Source organism: Triturus cristatus, chromosome 6 (assembly GCF_964204655.1).
Source record: "Triturus cristatus chromosome 6, aTriCri1.1, whole genome shotgun sequence".
Lineage (NCBI taxonomy): Eukaryota > Metazoa > Chordata > Amphibia > Caudata > Salamandridae > Triturus > Triturus cristatus.
In genome coordinates this window covers 1,485,828,176-1,485,853,999 of record NC_140589.1, presented here as the reverse complement: position 1 = coordinate 1,485,853,999, position 25,824 = coordinate 1,485,828,176, and the positions used below count along the sequence as shown (strand labels likewise).

The following is a 25,824-nucleotide window of genomic DNA, read 5'->3' as shown; positions in this document are numbered from 1 at the left end:
GGGACCTGCATTGGGACACGGCGCTGGCCCGGTGCCGTTTCTGACGCGGTATGTTCCTGCCGCCGCGGTCTGTTCCCCATGTGACAGAGGTGGAGGACAACTGGGAGGGATCCGAGGACCCTCTTGCCCGTCAGTGTGACTCCAAGCAGGACTGGGTGGATGACTTGGAGGACACCGGCGACCTCGATGTCTCTTCTGACCCGGGGTTTGCCTCTCCCCCGCCTACCATGGAGGAGGGCGCTTCCTACACGATGGTGCTCCGTCGGGCAGCTGAGGTCCTCAACCTCGATCTTCCCACGGTGGCCCTCAAAACTAATCTCCTCACTGAGGTGCTCCAGATGGCGTCCACTTTGTCGGAGCCCCTGCTCCCCTTTAACGATGCCCTCACTGACGTCTTGTTGGGCACTTGGTCGCGGCCAGACACAGGGGCCCCTGTGGATAAGAATGTCGCCAGGCGTCATCGTCTGGCGCCTGGTGACCCAGCGTTTCTGACCACTCATCCTACACCTGAGAGCCTAGTCATCAGGCCTCGACGTCACAGAGTGCCTTTCCCACGGCTACGCCGGATAAGGACTCTAAGAAGCTGGAGCAGTTCGGTAAGCGGTTGTTCTCTTCGGCCAGCTTGGGGCTGCGGTCAGTGAACACCGCCTGCTTATTGGGCTGCTATTCCCACGCGGTGTGGGATACAGTTGCACAGTTGTTGCATCAGTGTCCTGAGGAGACCCACGCTGTGCTATCCCAAGCTGTTGCTGAGGGTAAGAATGCGGCTAAGTTCGCCATTCAGTATGGTTTGGACACTGCGGACTCACTGGGCAGGGCGATTTCTACGACTGTGGCGCTTCGTCGCCACGCCTGGTTGAGATCTACTGGGTTCTCGCCAGATGTCCAAAGCTCGCTCATGGACATGCCCTTTGATGGCACTCACCTGTTTGGCGATAAGGCCGACAGTGCACTGGAGCATTTTAAGGACTCGCGGGCCACGGCCAGGTCCTTGGGTCTTTCAGCCAAAAGCCCAGACACTTCTGGTTTTCGTTCCTTTCGTGGCCATGGCAGAGGCGCCCAGGCACGTTCCTTCAGCAAGCCTGTGCAGAACCAGCCTAAGCGCGGCCACGGACGTGGTTTCCGCAGGGGCGGCTCTGGGAATCAGCATGGGGGTTAGTCCACCTCCGCCCACGCTGCTTCTACCTCCAAACCTTCCTAATCTGAGCTTTGTGGAGCACCCCACGCCGGTGGGTGGCAGGATCAGCCACCACCTCCCCCACTGGCACGATATCACATTGGACAAGTGGGTGTTGCAGATCATCCGCAGGGGTTACTCCCTTCCCTTTCAGTCATCCCCTCCAGCCATGCCACCTCGGTGCCACCGCATGTCGGGGGATCACTTGGTACTTCTCCAGCAGTAAGTCACGGCCCTCTTGGCCAAGGGGGCCATCAAGTGCGTTCCTGGGCCGGAAGTAGGGGGTGGTTGCTATTCCCACTACCTTCTGGTCCCCAAGAAGGACAAAGGGGGCTTGCGCCCCATCTTGGACCTCCGGAACGTCAATCGTTTCCTCCGGAAGGAGAAGTTCAAAATGCTGACTGTGGCTCAGGTCCTGGCTGCCCTCGACCCTGGAGACTGGATGGTAGCGTTGGACTTGCACGACGCATATTTTCACATCCCCGTCCTGCCGGCCCACCGGCGTTACTTGCGGTTCACGGTAGGCCAGGAGCATTTTCAGTTTGCTGTGCTCCCCTTCGGCCTTACCAGCGCCCCTCGGGTGTTCACGAAAGTGATGGCGGTGGTCGCAGCTCATCTGCGCAGGTCAGGGGTGTCAGTCTTCCCTTACCTCGACGGTTGTTGAAGGCGGGCTCGCCCCAGGCAGTCGTCAACCACCTTCAGACTACGGCCGACCTCCTGCATTTGCTGGAGTTCTCCATCAACGTACCGAAATCGTACCTGAGTCCCTCTCAGAAGCTCCCCTTCATTGGAGAGGTTCTGGATTCGACGCTGTTTCGGGTTTATCCTCCTGAGCAGCGAGTCCGGGATATTTAGGCTATGATTCCGATCTTTCAGCCTCTGTCCCGGGTTCCAGTCAGGATGACCCTCCGGCTTCTGGGCCTGATGGCCTCCTGCATCCTTTTGGTGACACATGCCAGATGGCATATGTGGGCTCTGCAGTGGTGGCTCACGAATCGCGATTGGTTCAATGGCAGGTCCCTCTCCCTTCCCCAACCGGAGCACACAGTGGTGACGGATGCGTCCCTCCTAGGATGGGGAGGCCATTTAGGAGAGGCGGAGATCAGAGGCCTCTGGTCTCCGGCGGAGTCCCGGCTCCATATCAATCTGTTGGAGCTTTGGGTGATCCGTCTTGCACTGAAGGCATTCCTTCCCTTTGTCCAGGGACAGGTAGTGCAGGTGTTCACAGACAACACCACCGCCATGTGGTATTGCAACAAACAGGGCGGGGTGGGCTCTTTGACCCAATGTCAGGAGGCTCTGCGCCTCTGGGCGTGGCTGGAACATCAAGGCATCACCTTGATGGGTCAACACCTGGCAGGTTCTCTGAACGCCAGGGTGGACGAACTCAGCCGCCGGTGCTTGATGGATCACGAATGGCGTCTGTGGTTGGACGTGGTGCAAGGTCTCTTTCAGCAGTGGGGAGAGCCTTGGTTATATCTATTCGCCACCGAAGAGAACGCGCAATGTCTTCAGTTCTGCACGTTGGAATTTCCAACGCGGCACTCTCTAGGTGACGCTTTTCATCGCGAGTGAAGTTGCGGTCTATTGTATGCCTTTCCACCTATACCACTTCTGCCCAGAGTGCTAAAGAAGATTTGGCGGGACCGGGCCCATGTCATCCTTGTGGCTCCGGATTGGGCATGAAGATACTGGTATCCCGAGCTACTCAGCATGGCGATCGATCACCCGATCCGACTGCCTCTTCGGGAGGATATTCTGTCGCAGGGGACGGTCCTCCACCCGAACTTGTCCAGCCTCCACCACCATGCATGGAGATTGAGCGGCAACAGTTGACAGCTTTCGATCTTCCTCCGGAAGTCTGTGATGTCATTCTGGCATCCAGGCGTCCCTCCACCAAGACGGTATATGTCTTCAGGTGGAACAAGTTTGTGGCATAGTGCACAGCTAAGGCTGTGGATCCCCTTTCTGCCCCTCTTTCTGAAGTCCTTCTGTTCCTTCTTTCTTTGGCCCAGCAGGGCTCTGCTCTGGGCACTATCAAAGGTTATCTTTCTGCCATCTCTGCCTTTTTACGGCTTCCAGATCAGCCTTCTCTATTTAAGTCCTCGGTTGTTAACCGTTTCCTAAAAGGCATTACGCACATGTTTCCTCCCGTAACGTTCATAATGCCTCAATGGGACCTAAACCTTGTCTTGACATATTTGATGTGCGCTCCCTTCGGGCCCCTTCATACCTGTCCTTTGCGTCTTCTCACTCTCAAGACGGCTTTCCTGGTAGCTATCACCTCTGCCAGTGAGTGAGCTCCAGGCTCTTTCTTCCAAACCTCCTTTCCTTTCTGTTCATCCGGACAGAGTGGTTTTAAGGGCCCGTCCTTCTATTTTTGCCAAAGGTTGTCACGCCCTTCCACATCGGGCAGACCATCACTTTGCCCACCTTCTTTCCGCCTCCGCATCCTTCGAAAGAGGAAGAGAGGCTCCACCGTCTCGACCCAAAATGTGCGCTGTCGTTCTACCTGCAGCGCACACGACAGTTCCAGGTGGATGACCAGCTCTTTGTTGGCTACGTGGGCGCCAAAAAAGATCGGGCTGTGCACAAACGGACCATCTCTCGGTGGGTCTTTCTCTGCATCAAGGTCTGTTATTTGTTGGCTAAGAAGGAGCATCCTGCGGGGCTGTGTGCCCATTCTACCAGGGCAACAGCAGCCACTACTGCCTTGGGACGCGGCGTCCCCTTGCAGGACATTTGTCAGGCAGCTACGTGGGCCTCCCTGCACACGTTTACCAAGCATTACTGCCTTGACAGTCAGGTCCGGAGGGACGGCTTCTTTGGCCGTTCTGTTCTCCGTGACTTTCTGGTGTAATCTATACGCAAACCCACCACCGGGGCTGGTATTGCTGGGGTATCTATTCTAAGGTAGGGAATCTATCACTAACGTGTCTCTTTTAGATGCACAAGTTACTACTTGTGTAACAATATATCTGTAAGAGACATTAGTTAGTGATAGATTCCTTACCGCCCCACCCATCCTCCCCGTTCTGCAAAATGATTTCTAGGGTTAAGGTCATCCCTTTCAGGGCCCTAGTTTCTTGGCACCAGTGGTCAGTTTCTTGCATGGCTCTGCGTTCCTGGCGCGGAAAGTCGTGTACAGAGCTGACGTCAGCGCGCATGGGTGGCGCCTAAGTAGTCTCCGTGACGTCATCTCAGCGCTTATGGTGCCAGCGACGGATGCGGAGCCGCATGACGCCACCTACTGACACGCAGGGGTACTGCTACCAAACTTTCCGGATCCAGTCTGACGCCTGGGGATATTCTAAGGTAAGGACTCTATCACTAACTATTGTCTCTTACAGATATATCGTTACACAAGTAGTAATTTGTGCGATCTGCAAATTAATTATTTTAATAGGTTGGTCAAAAGGCGCAAGGTAGCAAAGCTTAAATAGGTTAATGATTTCATTTTGAAAGGAGGAGGATAGCATAATGGGCTATCGGGCTGGAATCAACAGTGCATGGGTATTGTGCCACAAAGTCATGGATAGAATGATCACAGTCATAGTCCGGAGGGTTTAATGTAGGCAAGGATTTCCAATTGGTCACTTAGTGGCTGAATGGGTAGGGAAAGTTGTATCAACGAAATGCATGTGAGTGAAGACGCTCTTGTGTGACACATAAAAGGTGGAGTCCTTTCCAAGCTCCAGAACTTAAAACAAGCTGTCTTGCAAGGAATAGTTCTTTGCTAAAGTTTAATATGTTATGCTTCTTCTTTGTCTTTGCTTTTGCAGTTTCTAGACCAACTAGTCTTGATAGTGGCAGAACATCCACAAGCAACAGCAATAATAATGCTTCATTGCATGAAGACAAAGGTATGCCCCAGTTGTATTTTCTCTGTTTCAATAAAGGATTATGTGAAGGTTTGTCTCTCTAAACATGTCTTATCAATGCCCGTGTTAATTTTTCAGTTTTTTGTTTTACATTTTATGACTAATTTTGAATGAATTTCTACAGATACCTTAATTTCAAATGCCCATTACAGAAATCATTTTCTAAAAATCATTGACCTGTTTGTTTGAGCTCAAAGCCTCACCAATTGTAGAGCTTCCCAGAGCGCAGCTGTTCTATAACCTGAAATTACTCTGTTTTCAAATCTTCAGACTCTCTTAGGCTGCTCATATTTTGAAATAATGATCCCTTGTTTATCACAACATTTCAAAACAATAGGATTGTGGTAATAATAAAGAATGGCAAGAAAAGCAAACCTCATTTTTCAAAAGCTATGCCAGGACTCTCAATAAGCCAAGTTGTGGTTGACTAAATCCTTAATCATGCATTTAGTAAGGATGTTATTATCATTCATCCAAGCCAGATTAAATCCCTAAGTAGGGTCCTAGTTGATCACTGTTGCACAATACTAGTGACTTTCTTTTGATAAATTTCCCACATATTGCCCTTTTTTAATAGGGGGTCTCCCATGACCTCACAAAACTAGCCATTTAGTTCCTCTCCCCTATTTCACTGTACATTTTTCGAAACTGCCGCTGGCTTGGCTGCTACTGCAGTGTGGTGCAAGAGCTTACTGTCTTTAGCATATGGTAATGAGGGATGTGCATGTAGCACACTATGGGAGTATTTCTGGATTTTGATTACAAAACTTTCTCCAAATTATTAGTAAAAATTTGCAATATAAGTGCCAAAGTAACGCGCTGCCTGATTTTTTTGTTGTTGCAAAAGAAGACTTCATACCCTTCTCCTGGTTCCATACCATAGCATTAGTAAATTAACAGATTAATATTTGCTTAGTTCTCAAATTCTGTCACAGAGAGATTGTTTCGGTTCATAAATTCCAGAGTGTGACAATAATTGATATGGCTGACGCAGACAGATGCAACAGGTAAATCCCCAAACCCTTTAAAATGCTATCCTCTCTCAACAGTGACCTATTTAGACCATTCCTGTTTGTGAAAAAGTAAAGTCCAAGGGTGCTCACAAGCTGGATTCGCCCAACCTCTCTTATAAAATATGGTAAGGGAAATAATCCAATCAATAGTCAATCAGGGAACCCTTTCCAGTGTGGAGAGAGTGCTGCTGTGGAGTAAGTTGATACATTGTGGAATGCCACAGAATTTGTTGTGTGCCATGTTGTGTGCCATCCAAGCTCTACCCTCAGGCACGAGTCAAAATAAAATGAGTTGCTAATGCTGCATTATCTGCAAAGATCTAATTCTAACCAGGGTTTGAACCAGAAATGCTTAATAGTGCCTCTGTTTATCAGTCTTTATGTAATAGAACTGAGTGTTGCATTGACCTAAGTCAAAGTATTACGTCTTAAGTTAGAAGGAGAGCCAGTGGGAAACCTATATTATACAGATGCCATTGTCCTTTTGAACATGACAGACATTGGCTTGCTACCAACAATGGTAGCCCTAGAGGCCTTCTGTAATGTAAACAGACCAGCAGCAAAAATAGAAAAGAGCACGGATGTAATGTTCGGCTGGAATCAACATAACTGGGCTGATGATATCTAAATGGCTCTGAGGTAGAGGGCATACCATCCTATAAATACATGAGCTCTGGTCCTACAATCAGAGGGCCGTTACAATCATCTAGTCTCACTTAAGGCAAAGATGATGCCACTGAATGTTGTCTATTCAGGGACCATTCAGAATGATCTTTAGCCCCAAAATTATAAGTGGCAAAAGAAAAACTAATGCCTGTGCGTTTAGATGCCTACCCAGGCTTTAAATGGTGAGGCAAAGAGGATCCATTTAATCTTATCTTATCTTTTGTGTTGTTAGTCTTCCCCTCTCCTTATGTGTTTGGTGAGTGTTTTGTAAATCTGCTATTTCGCAGGCATTGATTAAGGTCTTGAGATGTTATTGCACACTATTTGTGTCTGAACATACTACAAATATTCTTTTGAGCCTTTATATAATAGTTTTAATAGGGTAATAATTGCTTCAGATATATGCTGTATGTGTATTTATTGCTTTAATTTTGTAAATGTTACCCATAGATTAATTGTTGAATATTCATGATCTGTACCATACTCCTTAGAACTTCTATAAAGGGAGTCATCACCCTGACTTTTGTTATCCTCATTGTGGACTACCAAACGCCAACGTAGTTCATACATTTGAAACTTTTCTTTATTGTGGAAAAGTTTAGATAAGGGTACATATGGAACATAGGAAATTAACTTGAGTTGGAATAGCTCAGTTGAAAAAGCATTCTGTGCATTGCACAATCAAACATGAGTAAGTTTGAGGGAATATATATATATATATATACATTCCAATATCCACAGCTGGGCGATGGCAGTTCCTTCCCCACCGTTTCAACAGCATACGAGGACACGGACCATGAATAAGTGCAAATTCTTTGTTTATTGTTTGTAAAATGCCGCCATAACGTTTCGGCTCCTCTGAGCCTTGATCACATGATATATATATATATATATATATATATATATATATATATATATATTACCTACTGGCGGTCGCCAGTAGGTAGTTATAGTTAGGACCACGTTTCCATAGGAAATCCGCAACATTCTATTTTGAATAACTTTTGCGCCGGTCGACGAATCCTTGCAAATTTTTCAAAATAGGTGGGGCGCTACGCTCCGCTCCTACCCTGAAAGTCTCGGGGGGATTCGTCAAGCGGGGGCTGAGATAAAAGGGGGGTCCCAAAACGCGTTTTTCCCATGCATTTTTCCATAGGACCTTTAGACACAGCTACAGCCCGAACGGCTGAACAGAATTACTTGAAATTTGGCAGAGAGGTAGTCCTCAGGTCAAAGAAGTGCCTTTTGTAGGTTTGGTGTAAATCTGTTCAGTAGATTCTGAGAAAATAGCCTTTAAATCAATATATATATCTGAGCCAGCTTACGGTGCGCTTACGGTGCGCTTACCGTACGCGTACGGTGGCGTGCGCGACCGTGATTCTGATTGGCCCTTAGATCTTAGTAAACATTCGAATCGGTCGAAACCAGGAAGCGGCGGCCGCCATTTTCTCTCTCGCACTCTGAGGGGGGAGCTGATAAACAAATGCCAAAAACATATAAAGGGGCTGTTTAGACAGCGCCCATGCACATAACCATGTTAGTTGAGTCTTCAAAGATCCCCCAAGGCAAAAAACGGTAATTTTTTATTTTTCGAAAATGTCGCCGATTACGCTTACCGTACGCTTACCGGTAAATACTTATTAAAAAAAAAAAACCCCACTCTCTCCACCCCGTGTGCAAATGGTGGCCGAAGGCCACCATTTGAGCATGGCATATAAGAGCACAGCATTTCCCCAAAAAATTTCAACAGATTACCTATCACAAGGAAGCGCATAATATGTCCTCCATGTGCGCACGGTGCGCGAAGCGCATCGTGCGTACATGGCCCATCTAGCGTAACGTGGGCACGCGGTGCGCGGCACGGCACTAACTGCGTAAAGTGGGCGCACTGTGCGCGCACGGAACGAACTGCGTTAAGTGGGCGCGCACGCCACGAATGGCGTAAAGTAACTTAGCATTTAAAAAACCGTACAAATTCACTGAAAAAACCATAGGTTTCACACACGTTATAGTTAGGAATTAGCATTTAAAAAACCTTGCAAATTCACTGAAAAAACCATAGGTTTCACACATGTTATAGTTAGCGGAAATTTTACTGATAAAAAACCAATGAAATTCCCCCGTTATAGTTAGTGCAGGAAACTATAACTCACGCGACCGCAATCTTCTGCTGATGACATATGTGTCTTTATGAAAATAAAATATTTGTAATATATGTATAGCTAAAAATTTGTGGAAGAAGACATGGGCAAATAAGTGTCTAAATACAGTATTAGCATCAGCAGAGGATTGCGGTCGCGTGAGTTATAGTTTCCTGCACTAACTATAACGGGGGAATTTCATTGGTTTTTTATCAGTAAAATTTCCGCTAACTATAACATGTGTGAAACCTATGGTTTTTTCAGTGAATATATATATATATATATATATATATATATATATATATCACTGCTCCTGGTTGCCCAACATTTAAGAAGCACTCGTGCAGCAGCGCTGAGGTACAAGCCCTTTAATAGGTATGGACAGCAACCGGCATACAGATTTCTTTCACAGCCGTCCTGCTATTATCGCCTGACGCGTTTCAAAGTTCAATGACTCCTTCCTCAGAGGCATAGCAGTTGGGAAAGCGCTCATTCTGGTCCCACCCTCTTTTTAAATGTCTTTAATTGCACGCACCTGAATTTACTGCTCTGTTGAATACCTAGCAAAGTCTTATGGGAGTTGTAGTGCCAGAAAAATATAATCCGTTTATGGATGCACATATTTTGCTGCTGGATACATTCAAAGCCCTCAAATGGGCCTCTGTGTGCTGGTCTGTCCTCAATCCTGCCCCACTGCACCGCGATTGCGGCTCGGCAAATGTCAAAGCTGCGCGGCCCCCTGGGTTGACGGGGTGGTGCTTCTTCACGGCAGGACTGCCGCGTATAGATCACTGCTCCTGGTTGCCCAACATTTAAGAAGCACTCGTGCAGCAGCGCTGAGGTACAAGCCCTTTAATAGGTATGGACAGCAACCGGCATACAGATTTCTTTCACAGCCGTCCTGCTATTATCGCCTGACGCGTTTCAAAGTTCAATGACTCCTTCCTCAGAGGCATAGCAGTTGGGAAAGCGCTCATTCTGGTCCCACCCTCTTTTTAAATGTCTTTAATTGCACGCACCTGAATTTACTGCTCTGTTGAATACCGTGCAAAGTCTTATGGGAGTTGTAGAGCCAGAAGAAGCAGCTCACTGAAGTAACACTTAGGCACTACGTAGACCAGCAGGCTCTGGGAGAGCCAACGCCCACTGGGGCAGGTGGTGAGACTTTAAATCAAGTGGTGCCTTTTGCAAACATGCGCTGTTCTGAATCCAAGCCTCTGAAGAAATGCGAGAACGCATGAAACGCGTCAGGCTTTTGAACTGTTGGTGTTTTCCCATCTACTGCGCTGCAACTTTTGTTAAAATAAACGGATGAATACCTACCTGTTTGTGGCTCTCCCTAATGGGAAACCTTGAGATGTGGATTTGTAAACGGCTGACCCCGGTCGTGGGGGAGCCCTGCCACGGAAAAGTGGACCAGCTGGTGTCAACCGGCACGCAGCGCGAAGGGCAGAGAGGTCGTTTTTACAAAAGAGGAATTTGCAGCCTGGTAATGTGAGGAATTCTTTCCAGACCCACTGGGGTTTTTTATGTTCGACATTGTGCACCGCATGTAAAGCAGCTCACTGAAGTAACACTTAGGCACTACGTAGACCAGCAGGCTCTGGGAGAGCCAACGCCCACTGGGGCAGGTGGTGAGACTTTAAATCAAGTGGTGCCTTTTGCAAACATGCGCTGTTCTGAATCCAAGCCTCTGAAGAAATGCGAGAACGCATGAAACGCGTCAGGCTTTTGAACTGTTGGTGTTTTCCCATCTACTGCGCTGCAACTTTTGTTAAAATAAACGGATGAATACCTACCTGTTTGTGGCTCTCCCTAATGGGAAACCTTGAGATGTGGATTTGTAAACGGCTGACCCCGGTCGTGGGGGAGCCCTGCCACGGAAAAGTGGACCAGCTGGTGTCAACCGGCACGCAGCGCGAAGGGCAGAGAGGTCGTTTTTACAAAAGAGGAATTTGCAGCCTGGTAATGTGAGGAATTCTTTCCAGACCCACTGGGGTTTTTTATGTTCGACATTGTGCACCGCATGTAAAGCAGCTCACTGAAGTAACACTTAGGCACTACGTAGACCAGCAGGCTCTGGGAGAGCCAACGCCCACTGGGGCAGGTGGTGAGACTTTAAATCAAGTGGTGCCTTTTGCAAACATGCGCTGTTCTGAATCCAAGCCTCTGAAGAAATGCGAGAACGCATGAAACGCGTCAGGCTTTTGAACTGTTGGTGTTTTCCCATCTACTGCGCTGCAACTTTTGTTAAAATAAACGGATGAATACCTACCTGTTTGTGGCTCTCCCTAATGGGAAACCTTGAGATGTGGATTTGTAAACGGCTGACCCCGGTCGTGGGGGAGCCCTGCCACGGAAAAGTGGACCATGCGGTGTCAAGCGGCACGCAGCGCGAAGGGCAGAGAGGTCGTTTTTACAAAAGAGGAATTTGCAGCCTGGTAATGTGAGGAATTCTTTCCAGACCCACTGGGGTTTTTTATGTTCGACATTGTGCACCGCATGTAAAGCAGCTCACTGAAGTAACACTTAGGCACTACGTAGACCAGCAGGCTCTGGGAGAGCCAACGCCCACTGGGGCAGGTGGTGAGACTTTAAATCAAGTGGTGCCTTTTGCAAACATGCGCTGTTCTGAATCCAAGCCTCTGAAGAAATGCGAGAACGCATGAAACGCGTCAGGCTTTTGAACTGTTGGTGTTTTCCCATCTACTGCGCTGCAACTTTTGTTAAAATAAACGGATGAATACCTACCTGTTTGTGGCTCTCCCTAATGGGAAACCTTGAGATGTGGATTTGTAAACGGCTGACCCCGGTCGTGGGGGAGCCCTGCCACGGAAAAGTGGACCAGCTGGTGTCAACCGGCACGCAGCGCGAAGGGCAGAGAGGTCGTTTTTACAAAAGAGGAATTTGCAGCCTGGTAATGTGAGGAATTCTTTCCAGACCCACTGGGGTTTTTTATGTTCGACATTGTGCACCGCATGTAAAGCAGCTCACTGAAGTAACACTTAGGCACTACGTAGACCAGCAGGCTCTGGGAGAGCCAACGCCCACTGGGGCAGGTGGTGAGACTTTAAATCAAGTGGTGCCTTTTGCAAACATGCGCTGTTCTGAATCCAAGCCTCTGAAGAAATGCGAGAACGCATGAAACGCGTCAGGCTTTTGAACTGTTGGTGTTTTCCCATCTACTGCGCTGCAACTTTTGTTAAAATAAACGGATGAATACCTACCTGTTTGTGGCTCTCCCTAATGGGAAACCTTGAGATGTGGATTTGTAAACGGCTGACCCCGGTCGTGGGGGAGCCCTGCCACGGAAAAGTGGACCAGCTGGTGTCAACCGGCACGCAGCGCGAAGGGCAGAGAGGTCGTTTTTACAAAAGAGGAATTTGCAGCCTGGTAATGTGAGGAATTCTTTCCAGACCCACTGGGGTTTTTTATGTTCGACATTGTGCACCGCATGTAAAGCAGCTCACTGAAGTAACACTTAGGCACTACGTAGACCAGCAGGCTCTGGGAGAGCCAACGCCCACTGGGGCAGGTGGTGAGACTTTAAATCAAGTGGTGCCTTTTGCAAACATGCGCTGTTCTGAATCCAAGCCTCTGAAGAAATGCGAGAACGCATGAAACGCGTCAGGCTTTTGAACTGTTGGTGTTTTCCCATCTACTGCGCTGCAACTTTTGTTAAAATAAACGGATGAATACCTACCTGTTTGTGGCTCTCCCTAATGGGAACCCTTGAGATGTGGATTTGTAAACGGCTGACCCCGGTCGTGGGGGAGCCCTGCCATGGAAAAGTGGACCAGCTGGTGTCAACCGGCACGCAGCGCGAAGGGCAGAGAGGTCGTTTTTACAAAAGAGGAATTTGCAGCCTGGTAATGTGAGGAATTCTTTCCAGACCCACTGGGGTTTTTTATGTTCGACATTGTGCACCGCATGTAAAGCAGCTCACTGAAGTAACACTTAGGCACTACGTAGACCAGCAGGCTCTGGGAGAGCCAACGCCCACTGGGGCAGGTGGTGAGACTTTAAATCAAGTGGTGCCTTTTGCAAACATGCGCTGTTCTGAATCCAAGCCTCTGAAGAAATGCGAGAACGCATGAAACGCGTCAGGCTTTTGAACTGTTGGTGTTTTCCCATCTACTGCGCTGCAACTTTTGTTAAAATAAACGGATGAATACCTACCTGTTTGTGGCTCTCCCTAATGGGAAACCTTGAGATGTGGATTTGTAAACGGCTGACCCCGGTCGTGGGGGAGCCCTGCCACGGAAAAGTGGACCAGCTGGTGTCAACCGGCACGCAGCGCGAAGGGCATAGAGGTCGTTTTTGCAAAAGAGGAATTTGCAGCCTGGTAATGTGAGGAATTCTTTCCAGACCCACTGGGGTTTTTTATGTTCGACATTGTGCACCGCATGTAAAGCAGCTCACTGAAGTAACACTTAGGCACTACGTAGACCAGCAGGCTCTGGGAGAGCCAACGCCCACTGGGGCAGGTGGTGAGACTTTAAATCAAGTGGTGCCTTTTGCAAACATGCGCTGTTCTGAATCCAAGCCTCTGAAGAAATGCGAGAACGCATGAAACGCGTCAGGCTTTTGAACTGTTGGTGTTTTCCCATCTACTGCGCTGCAACTTTTGTTAAAATAAACCGATGAATACCTACCTGTTTGTGGCTCTCCCTAATGGGAAACCTTGAGATGTGGAGATATATATATATATATATATATATATATATATATATATATATATATATATATATATATATATATATATATATATATATATATATATATATATATATATATATATATATATATATATATATATATTCAACCACTCCCGACTCCTACTAAAGAAATCGGACTCCGACACAGGGGTAAGCTTCACCATCCAGCTCTTAGTTTATTTCATCCGCTTGACGCGTTTCGGCACACTTGCCTTGTTCACAATGGGAAGTGTCATAAAAACAACATTTTTAAACAGAGGTTCGAAGGTCACATGATAGTTTGTCGAATAGAAATGGTAGACAGACTGTTCAATTGTAAACATCAACATTCAAATTTCTGGGACCAACTCATTAATCCAGTAGTTCGACATCACTACCAGACCACTATATATAATATTGTAATATTCATATTAAATATGCTAAAACTTAATTAAAATGTATACCATAATTTCCGAAGATAAAGTATTCTGGAAAATACATTTTTCACCATTAAATCACAGGTAAAATTCGATTTCAACACCACTATCGCTAATCCATGATAAAATATCAATATATATATATATTTCTTTTATTTTGCAATTTTGTGATTGGACATTTATGTACAGCTAAGGGATGGCTAAATTGGGAGCCCCCACAAATGCAATGCATTTATGGATTATTGTGAAATAGAAAACACTGTGTTGGAAAGTGGCGACAAGAGGAAATGGGTGTGGGTCATGAATATAGAAGGGATACTATATCGTGACCAGAATACCAAGGGACAAAATAACGAAAGGTAAGTTTGTATAGATTTTCTATGCCTAACTTCACATATAGGTACCTTGGTGATATATATATATATATATATATATATATATATATATATATATATATATATATATATATATATATATATATATATATATATATATATATATATATATATATTTGTCATATATAGGATCCTCACTGATAGTCATAAACATAGAATATTCACGTACATTTGTGGGGATCGTATATCATTTCCTCTTCAGTCATGTAATATCGATCTTTAGATGGAGCTAGATAAAATTGGTATCTGATAGAGACTTCTAGTCGCTGATTCCTTACCTAAGAATTATCCCCTGCACGCCGGTAGGATGCATCATTCGGCTGTGCGTGGCATCGTCTGCTTCAGAAATTACTTGCACTGTGCCTATATAGTTGCCACTCTAGAACCAGTGGTGGCTGCTAGGGAATGGTGGTGGTGGGGTGGAGGGAATTAGAAAAAGATTCAAAAATAAAAGATGACTTACCTGTCAAACGCTGGCCGCCACCTCTCCTCCGTCCTCCCTCTTTTCCTGGCTCCTGGCAGCACCCAGGCTCCCTTAGCTAATCATAACGCTGCTGTCACCAGTATGACAGCAATGTTGTGATTGGTCTGAGCGGCCTGGTTTGGTGCACAACATGTTTAGTGCGCATGACTGTTTGGCCAGTGCAAGACTGTTATATTCCATATAGGTACCCTATATAGGCACTGGTAACATTGCAACCTTTCACCTATATTCCACCCTACATTACATACATAACAGTTCATAGGGACTGACCTTTTACCTAGATACGACACTGCATTCAGATTGTGGGTTTTTCCCTATTTCGAATCTCATACATTATGCATGAGGCTTCTTGGAAGCACAGCAGGACTAACAGCAGGACGAACATCTCCTGTATAATATCTCTGTATAAAGTTTAGGCCCGACGTCATCCTTTAGGCTGACACAGTAACACAGCAATGTAGGACCCCTGGGGAGACCTATAGGTATATATACATCATGTTCTGCTTACAAATATAGAGGAGACCGAGACTTCCCGGCTGACACACTGACCAGAGTCGCTGATGCTCCTGCATGCAGACACTCCAGCTCACAGTAGTCTAACATCCCTCGCAGGGGGTCCAACTCGAGACCAGGACGGGGTCCCATATTCTCTCATTCTCAGGTAATGGGGTTGACTAGATCCTAGATGGATTCTTGGCATAATACCTTCACAGATGCTAGGTACATTTAGGTACATTTTGGAACATCTAGTTAGGGAGGCATCGTAGGAGTACGCACTTTTATCATGTGTTTTTATATACGTGTATGTATTCATGATTATTTAAGAATTATAGAACTATACCATTCATTTACTTTCTTAGTGCTTCTAATCTCATTTTCAGTGATGTTTGTCAATATCAAAACTGACGACCTCAGACAATTTGTCAGTTTGAACCTCTGATTGGAGGACAGACGGGTGCCTAGCCCTCTTTATGGCTGAGGTTTTCGGTCACATAATGAGGTGAATGGGCTCTGTGTGGCCTACTGCTATTCTCAGTGTTCTTGTGTCTGTGCACACTTCTATATAACATTGGTTACCAAGGGTTCCTGGCTTGATGATGGTGAACATTCAAGCACGATAATCTGTGAACAGCACCAAAGCAGGAGAGCTGCAGTTACAAGTAATTACCCTTTTCCCTTAAGTAGGTTGTCCGGGTCTGTAAATGCAGGCCAGTTTTTCTCTGAATGGGTTGTTATTATACAGATTTAACAAGCATGAATTTTGAGCCTTATTTCAATACAATTTGAACCCATATTTGGGAGCGTCTGCTTTACTCTCTCACCTTTATTAAGTTTAACACTATCCCTGTATACGTATACATTGCTGCCATGTTTTCAGCTTGCTTATATGTGACATTTCTATAGTTTTAGTTGGCATACGGGTGACACTCTACATTCAAATGACAACTTTTTGCAAATAAATCAAAGTAATGACTAGTATTTGGGTGTTTACTGCATCCAGACATATCCGACAACAATAAACATATACGTGAAACAAGCCAGACCTACTGGTTTTACCACTGCTTGTTAGCAGTATCAGATTCATGACCAATGACAATAACTCTGTTGTGAATAATTAGAATTGAAAATGTTTCAATTCTGGGACTATTAGACTGTTCATTGAATAATACTAGGCCCATGGAAGGGGCAGTCAATAAATCAATCAATCAATCAATCACGACATTTGTAAAGCGCGCTACTCACCCGGAAGGGTCTCAAGGCGCTATGGGGAGGGGCAGTGGCCTTCAGAGTGTCTCAATTCCTCCTGTTCTCTCCTTCACATCTCTTTCATCTGCAGTCCCTCACTCTATTGGACACTTGCACCCTTATTCTTCTGCTGTCATTGTAAAATCTTCTATCTGCATACCTCACACATCATCTCCTGCCTCTTCACCACCCCGGGTGCAGAAAAATAAAAGTGAGGAGCATCAGAAGAGTTGTGTTTAGCTACACTGACCCTTGAACAGCTAGCTCTGGCATGAAGGTTGAGGTACCTTAATAGAGCTGGGCACAAGCAGTGTTTAGAGTCTGTTACCCTTGAACAGCTGTCTCTGGCATGAAGGTTGAGGTACCTTAATAGTGCTGGGAACAAGCAGTGTTTAGAGGCTGTTACCCTTGAACAGCTGGCTCTGGCATGAAGGTTGAGGTACCCTAATAGAGCTGGACACAATCAGTGTTTAGGGGATGTTACCCTTGAACAGCTGGTTCTGGCATGAAGGTTGAGGGACCCTAATAGTGCTGGGCACAAGCAGTGTTTAGAAGCACTGACCTATGAACAGCTGGCTCTGGTATGAGGGTTGAGGTACCTTATTAGAGCTGGGCACAATCAGTGTTTAGAGACACTGACCTATGTACAGCTGGTTCTGGCATGAGGGTTGAGGTACCTTGATAATGTGGACACAAGCAGTGTTTAGAAGCACTGACCTATGAACAGCTGTCTCTGGCATGAGGGTTTAGGTACGTTAATAGAGCTGGGCATAATCAGTGTTTATAGTCTCTGACCCTTGAACAGTTGGTTGTGGAATACAATGAAGGTTGAGGTACCTTGATAGAGCTGGATACAAGCGGTCTTTAGAGGCACTGACCTATGAACAGCTGGCTCTGGCATGAGGGTTGAGGTACCTTGATGGAGCTGGGCACAATCAGTATTTAGAGGCTGACCCTTGAACAGCTGGTTGTGGCATGAAGGTTGAGGTACCTTGCTAGAGCTGGGCACAATCAGCGTTTAGAGGCTGTTACCCTTGAACAGGTGGCTCTAGCATGAAGGTTGAGGTACCTTAATAGAGCTGGGCACAATCAGTGTTTATAGTCTCTGACCCTTGAACAGCTGGTTGTGGAATGAAGGTTGAGGTACCTTGATAGAGCTTGATACAAGCGGTCTTTAGAGGCACTGACCTATGAAAAGCTGGCTCTGGCATGAGGGTTGAGGTACCTTGATGGAGCTGGGCATAATCAGTGTTTAGAGTATCTGACCCTTGAACAGCTGGCTCTGGTATGAAGGTTGAGGTACCCTAATGGAGCTGGACACAAGCAGTGTTTAGAGGCACTGACCAGTGAACAGCTAGTTGTGGCATGAGGGTTGAGGTATCTTATTTGAGCTGGGCACAATCAGTGTTTAGAGGCACTGACCATTGAACAACTGGTTGTGGCATGAAGGTTGAGGTGCCTTGATAGAGCTGGGCACAATCAGTGTTTAGAGTCTCTGACCCTTGAACAGCTGGCTCTGGCATGAAGGTTGAGGTACATTAATAGAGCTGGGCACAATCATTGTTTAGAGTCTCTGACCCTTGAACAGCTGGTTGTGGCATGAAGGTTGAGGTACCTTGATAGAGCTGGGCACAAGCAGTGTTTAGAAGCACTGACCTATGAACAGCTGGCTCTGGCATGAGGGTTGAGGTATCTTATTAGAGCTAGATACAAGCAGTCTTTAGAAACACTGACCTATGAACAGCTGGCTCTGGCATGAGGGTTGAGGTACCTTAATAGAGCTGGGCACAAGCAGTGTTTAGAGGCTGTTACTCTTGAACAGGTGGCTCTGGCATGAGGGTTGAGACCTGGCTTGGCAGTTCGGGATAGACTGTTCCCATGAGGCACAGGGTCAAGACTGATTTGCATATGGCTGTGTACAAACTGGAATGGCATGGTGAGCAAAAAAAATGGATTTAGGCCCAGATCTCTGTACTGGGGTGAATGTATGACATTGTTCTGCATTCTGTCCATCAACTGTTGTTTTTGCATTTGTCACCCCGAGTGGGACGGGTATGCTCAGACGGGAGTCCCGTGCTCTCCATGCCACTGGAATCAAGCTATCCTGGCTGAAGTGGGGTGAAACCCTGAAACCGGTCCTAGGATGCTTGGTTCCAGTCCAGGGAGGACCTGGCTTGGCAGTTCGGGCTGGACTGTTCCCATGAGGCACAGGGTCAAGACTGATTTGCATATGGCTGGGTTCAAACTGTAATGGCATGGTGAGCAAAAAAACGATGGATTTAGGCCCAGATCTCTGTACTGGGGTGAATGTAGGACATTGTTCTGCATTCTGTCCATCAACTGTTGTTTTTGCATGAGGGTTGAGATACCTTGATAGAGGAGTTCCCTTGTGCCGTAGAATATATCGCAGATCTCCCAACATGTAATACTGGGAACATTAACAGGAGTGAGGAGGCACAGTTAAGCAGTGATCTGTTGGGGTTTAGGGGTTACTGGAATGGTTGCACATAAAAGGCATAAATGCTGATCATTCAGACACACAGGACCACAGTATACTCCATAATGTGATCACCTTCTGGTCTCCTAAGAGGGACAAAATAAGGAAGGTGAAAAGTAACTTCTGCGCAAAGCAGAACCTAAACCAGGTAGATAGGGTATAATCTCAAAAACATAGCTCACTGTGCCCCTAAATATCTTGGAACTGTAAGAAATGGTTAATTAAGAACTAATTATTCACAAAAATGTTACTCTAAATGATTTACGGAGCTGCCAATGTTTTTACTTTGTGCAGATGTGATATTTCCATGCTTGCATTTTCCATGCAATGCCTGCAGGTGACGCTCTGAGAGACACTTTATCGTAAGTGGAACAAGAAAGCTTGAAAAGATTTGTATTTTAAAAAGGTTATAGTGTAGAAATGGCCTAAACATAACTGCAACTTTCCTGAAGTGCTGAAAGGAGTAGCGAATAGCAATGGATGAGATGGAACACATTTCTTGAAAGTAGCTCACAGTCCAAATTCACGAGCTGAATGTGAAGACTCAGATACTGTGGGCCACAGTCAAGAAGACCATCCTTAAGCTACCCACACTCGCTCGCCGTCCAGTGCACTCTCTGCCCATCACTCCCTCTTTTTCCCAATACTAATCTACCCCTGAACTCCAACCCCTTCACTCTCATCCATCTTATCCCTCTTGTTTTTACCCACTCCTTCTTTTCCTCATCTCACCCTCACCTGCTCTCTTTTCCTACACCTTTCCTGTCTCTTCTCTCTCCCTGCCCACCAATCTCCTTTTACACCTCCCACCTTACTCCATTTGCCTCTACCTCCCTCTTTAACTCTTCCCCTCCTTCTGAAACCCTCAGCCATTTTATCCCCCTCGTCTCTTCCTCTCTTTCCCACTCGCCACCAGGGTCAGGTTAGTCTGCAGTGCAGTCGGACAGTGCCCGACAAGCTGGTCTGAGAGGTCAATGTCTTGGCTGTGTTTTTGGCTACTATGGGCCTGTTTAATGGTCTGCTCAGCCTGGTTTTACTGTTAATTTCCCAAATATTGAAACAAAACATTGCCTGTAGCAAGCTGAAATTCAAGCATTTTTCATTTACCCTCCCTTGTTTTCTCTCTGTTTTCCCACTACATGTGACTCCAGTTCGTATTTGTAAAATGAAATGGTATTAGTTGAAGCACTACTGAACAGAGAGCATGTTGTGAGTCAAACTTTAAGTTTGCAAAACCAAGGTATGGAAAGTGTGAGCAAATGTTTTATGGAGGACGACATGACAGGAAACATCGCACATGCACAGCACTCAATTACAGATCGGCATCTCTCCTTGTGAGCGCCGACATCGGGCTTGTAGACTGTCAGATTTTGATGGTGCTGATGTGGGGGCTCCAGTTAGCCATCAAAAGATGCAATGGGCACAGAACCAGCTGTCACGACCAAGTCACATGGTGCGTGACAGCATTGCCACCACCTCAGCACGAGCAACTAGTGTACATCAGACGGCAACAATCAAAGTGCTTGTCAGATGGAGCAAGGCAACCTGACATCCATCTAAGATCTTAGGCTCAACTGGGGGGGGGGGGGGGCAATCGCACACATGACTCTGAAGAGCAATTCCATTGGCTGCCTCTGCACAGTCACATAGCTGCCAAGGTTTCAGATTGCTTGTCTGTGACATTTCCATAATTTTAGTGTAATAATGAGCGACATTCAACGACTATGAGTGACACTTTCTCGCGAGCAAAATCAAGCAATGAAGACGAGGGAAACATATAAATACCAGAAATGACACCCATTTAAGCAATGAGCAACTCTAAGAAGATCTTAAAACTGCTGCACAGCGCCAGAAATGGAAGGTCATTTAGCGCTCTTAGTAATAACTTGAGAGGGGCTCCACTTTTCAGGAAGCACCCTCACACAGCTCAAGGTCTATGAACATCAGTAGGATATAGAAATATCAGAGGCCTTCATCACATTCTGCGGGGCGGGGGGGATCATTATGTGCTATACTCCAGCCAAGTGTCTCATTTCATCACTACCTCAGAACTCTCCGCTGTAACAAGCTACCTCTACTTTAACACACCCAGAGACCTCTGAGCTGTAACCAGCTACCTCCACGTTAGCACAACCTTAGAACTGAGGATTAAAAGTACTAGTGACTCTTACTGTCTGTAGCGAGCACTGCCATCAGTGTACAGGCCAGACTGCTGCAGCAACTCCCCACTGCACAGGCTGCAGGCAGCAGCCGCAGTCCAGGTCTTGAGTTGATGACTTGCACTGCGGCATTCTGAAATTATGACTGCTCAGTGCTGTACTGCACTGCAGTGCAGGCTGCTTGCTCAGACACCACCACTCTGCTGGTGCCGCAGTACAGGTCTGGTTGCTGCCCGCGGGTCGTTAGTGCCACATTTAAGACACAACAACGCATGGTGCAAGCAGCGACGGGCTGCACTGCCGAACTTAAACTGCGCAGCGGGTGGCCGGGCCCACCTATGTGTGTGAGTGACACGCACTGTCTGTCCTGTCCTTGCTGTCTCTGCAGTAGCGATTTGGCATTTGCAGACTGACTCACTCCGTGACGTCACATCAGTGAATCTGAATGCCACAGGTGAATGAACTTGTTACATTGTAGCCTACCTAAGCCAGCCCTCAGCTAGCTCAGACAGCCGCCCCCAAGCCAGCTTCAAGCAGCGTGGACCACGTGATGCAGCCAATTTTCTGTCAGTGATGCTAACAGCACTTTGACTTGACAGCTGAGGAGGTTCTATAACTGCGTGACTTTGCATTTCAGTGCGGTGATGCAGACCACCACACTGAAATGTGTTAGTCTAATGCCTGATGCGTGGTACTTGGCAGGGCTGCACCAAGAGATGGAAACAAAGGAAAACAGCAAGAGACTGCAGTCTGCTTAAGTTCGCTTCTCAATTCACATGTTTTTCACAACTCTGCCATCTAGTGGTTGGGCCCGGAATTGTCTGTTTTCCTAAAAACTTTTCTTAGCTTGTGGGTGGGAGTTGATATGGTAATCCCACAATGGCCGTATGCGTGCCCACCATTTTATGTTAAATTTTCTGCCATTGAGTTGGGGGGTGCACTGCGTTAGCGTCTGACTTTTCAGACGCATCAAGAAGTCCTACAAAGAACTTCAGAAAGCAGTCGAGAGATCAACCGAGATCGATGCTCAAAACTGGAGAGGGTTTTTTGAGGATTTGTCAGGGGATCGATAGTTGGAGAATTGTATCTAGTCGAGGTGGGATCCCTGGGGTTCCTTGGTGCCATTTTAGAGTATGAGCACGCTCTTCAAATTTTGTCCAAAATACCATTGAAGTTTGCTCTGAACGAAAAACATCCGATCTGTATGTTCTGCAGCCCCATAGACCATAAGTCAGACGACTGCGTTCCATGCTCACATTTTAAACTGAGGACTTGGGTACACAGATATAACATTCTTTAGGAGCACTGGGCAGCTACAGACATGGTGGTCCTTTCGTAGATGCAAAAGAGAAGAGGTGCTCCGTCAATAGAGAAGATGGGTTTCTCTGACAACAATGACGTTGAGGCAGAGGGAGCTCAGGGGGAAGACCAAGAAAACGACCCTTGCGCCTCATATTAGATCAAGGAACACCGCAGGCAAGACCCTAAATCCACAGTTTCACACTCCATAAAGTCATCGGAGATGTCTAGAGAAAAGACGTCAAACTTACCCAAGTCTTCGAGCGAAAGCATAGATGCACAGAAGGCTATGCCCTTGATGCAGAGCAAACATGCAGCTGAAGGAGCCAATTAAACTTCCCATCCTCCTAGTAAAGAAAAACTCATTGGTAAGGATACACCTAAAGATGTTGCCTCGACTTCCGAAGATTTTCGAGCGCAGAAAGGGAAGGAGGGCAAAAGTTCTATGGGGAACATTAAACCTCATATATTGTTGAGGTCAAGATGAAAAAGAGGGCACTGGAGGCTGAAATTCAGAACCTACTCAAAAAGAAAAAGGCCTTCGAGGACACAATGATGCCTCTAAAGTAAGCAAGGCAGTTAGGTGTTAAAAAGCTAGCACTGGAGATTCTAGTATCAGAACAGGAGAAAACTCTTGATGTAGGTCAAGACAGACATAGGGAGGAGGAATATATTTTTAGCACAGGCCAGAGGTAACAGGGTTGGAAATTCCACACAAATAAAAACTTTGTGAAAAAACATTAGGGCTGCCTCGTCTCAAGAGGAGGTTAATGTATACCCCTTGAGACTAAGCTCCAGAAGATTGATAGGGAGCCGGGACTCCGCCGGAGATCAGAGCCCTCTGATCTCCGCCTCTTCCATGTGGCCGCCCCTTCCCAGAAGGGACACGTCCGTCACAACTGAGTGTTCCGGTTGGGGAAGGGAGAGGGATCTGCCATTGACCCAATCACGATTCGTGAGCCACCACTGCAATTGTCGTGCAGTGCCCTCCGAGATCTGGGCGTGATCGGACAGGTTGCCCTGATGCTGTGCCCACTGGAAACTTCAGGTCCCACTGCAGAGCCCGCATATGCCATCTGGCATGATCCACTAACAGGATGCAGGAGGCGATCAAGCCCAGTAGCCGGAGGGTCATCCTGACCGAAACCCGGGATAGAGGCCCGAATATCCCGGACTTGCTGCTTGGGAGGATAAACCCGAAACTGCGCCGAGTCCAGAACCGCTCTGATGAAGAGGAGCTTCTGAGAGGGAATCAGGTGTGACTTCGGCACGTTGATGGAGAACCCCAGCAAATGCAGGAGGTCAGCCGTAGTCTGGAGGTGGGAGACGACTGCCTGGGGCGAGCCCGCCTTCAACTACCAGTTGTCGAGATAGGGTAAGACTGGAACCCCTGATCTGCGCAGATGAGCTGCGACCACCGCCATCACTTTCGTGAACACCCATGGGGCGCTGGTAAGGCCAAAAGGGAGCACGGTGAACTGAAAGGGCTCGTGGCCTACCGTGAACCGCAGGTAACGCCGGTGGGCCTGCAGGACGGGGATATGTAAGTAAGCGCCCTGCAAGTCCAACACTACCATCCAGTCTTGCGTGTCTAGGGCAGACAAGACCTGAGCAAGAGTGAGCATCTTGAACTTCTCCTTCCGGAGGAAGCGATTGATGTTCCGAAGGTCTAAGATAGGACGCAGACCCTTGTCCTTCTTGGGGACCAGAAAGTAGTGGAAATAACAACCACGACCTACTTCTGGCCCAGGAACGCGCTCGATGGCCCCCTTGGCCAAGAAGGCTGTGACTTCCTGCTGAAGAAGCACAAGATGGTCCCCCCGATATACGGTGGTACTGAGGTGGCATGGCTGGAGGGGAAGTCTCGAAGGGAAGGGAGTAGCCCCTTCGGACAATTTGCAGCACCCACTTGTCCGATGTGATGTTGCGCCAGTGGGGGAGATGATGACAAATTCTGCCGCCCACTGGCATTTGATGGGCCTGAAAGGTCGAACTAGGAAGGTTTTGCAGTGGATGCTGCGGGGGTGGAGGTGGACTGACCCGCCTGCTGGCCCCCAGAACCGCCTTGACGGTTCCCACATCCGCGGCCGCGCTGAGGATGTTGCTGCGCAGGCCTGTGGCCCTGGAAAGAATGTGTTGGGGCACCCCTTCCGTGGCCACGACAGGTGCAAAAAGCGGAAGGCGGAGGAGGGCGAGTGGCCGACAGGCCCAAGGACTTTGCCGTAGCCCCTGAGTCCTTAAAGCACTCCAACGCACTATTCGCTTTATTGCCAAAAAGACGAATGCCATCAAAGGGCATGTCCATCAAAGTACTCTGGACATCCCCTGAGAAGCCAGTGTCCTCAGCCAGGCGTGGCTCTGAAGCGCCACCATCATGGAAATTGCCCTGCCCAGCAAGTCGACGGTATCAAGCCCACAACGAATATTGAACTTAGCTGCGTCTCTCCCAGCTGCTATAGCTCGGGAGAGTACTGTCCGTGCCTCCTCTGGACAGTTGGGCAGCACCTGCGCAACCGTATCCCACACAGAGTGGGAATAACGGCCCAAGAGGCATGGGGTGTTCACCGACCGCAGCCCTAAGCTGGCAGATGAAAACAGCTTCTTGCCAAGCTGCTCCAGCTACTTGGACTCCCTATCCAGTGGTGCGGAAGGGAACGCGCTCTGGGAAGCAGAGGCTTGGACCACCAAGCTCTCAGGAGTGGGGTGTTGGGAGGGAAAGAGGGGGTCGCCCAGAGCCGGGCGATGGCGTCAGGCCATGTTCCTGTCCACAGGAGCCCCTGTGTCGGGCCTAGACCAAGTGCCCAAAAGAACGTCAGAAACTGCATCATTAAAAGGCAGCAAGCGCTCCGAAGAGGTTGCCACCGGCTGAAGCACTTCTGTCAGGAGGTTAGTCCTGATGGCCACTGTAGGGAGTTCAAGGTGGAGGGCCTCGGCTGCCCTACGCAACACCACTGCGTAACTTTCTCCCTCATCCGTAGCCGCGGTAGGAGGAGACAGCATGCCAAGGTCAGGTGAGGTGTCAAGATCACTGGCATCCCCCAAATCCTCTGCCCGGTCCGAATCATAATCACACTGTTGTGTGAGAGGGTCCTCAGACCCCTCCCAGGCTTCACCTTCCTCCGAAGTCTGTGAAACAGGCTGAATATAAGGAGGACGGACATAGGGGTAAAAAGGCCCCATCAGCGTCGGAATCGGCGTCGAGCGTCGCCGATCCGGTGCTGTGTCCAGGGCT

General features: G+C 47.6%; 1 protein-coding gene across 1 annotated transcript in view; it reads left to right on the top strand.

Moving 5' to 3' along the window:
• CCDC88A (coiled-coil and HOOK domain protein 88A) overlaps window positions 1-25,824 on the top strand; it is an 888,939-nt gene that overhangs the window by 812,538 nt on the left and 50,577 nt on the right. Inside the window, exon 29 of the mRNA XM_085612608.1 lies at window positions 4,960-5,040. Within this exon, the coding sequence (XP_085468734.1) occupies window positions 4,960-5,040 (81 nt within the window). The remainder of the gene's footprint in view (window positions 1-4,959; window positions 5,041-25,824) is intronic.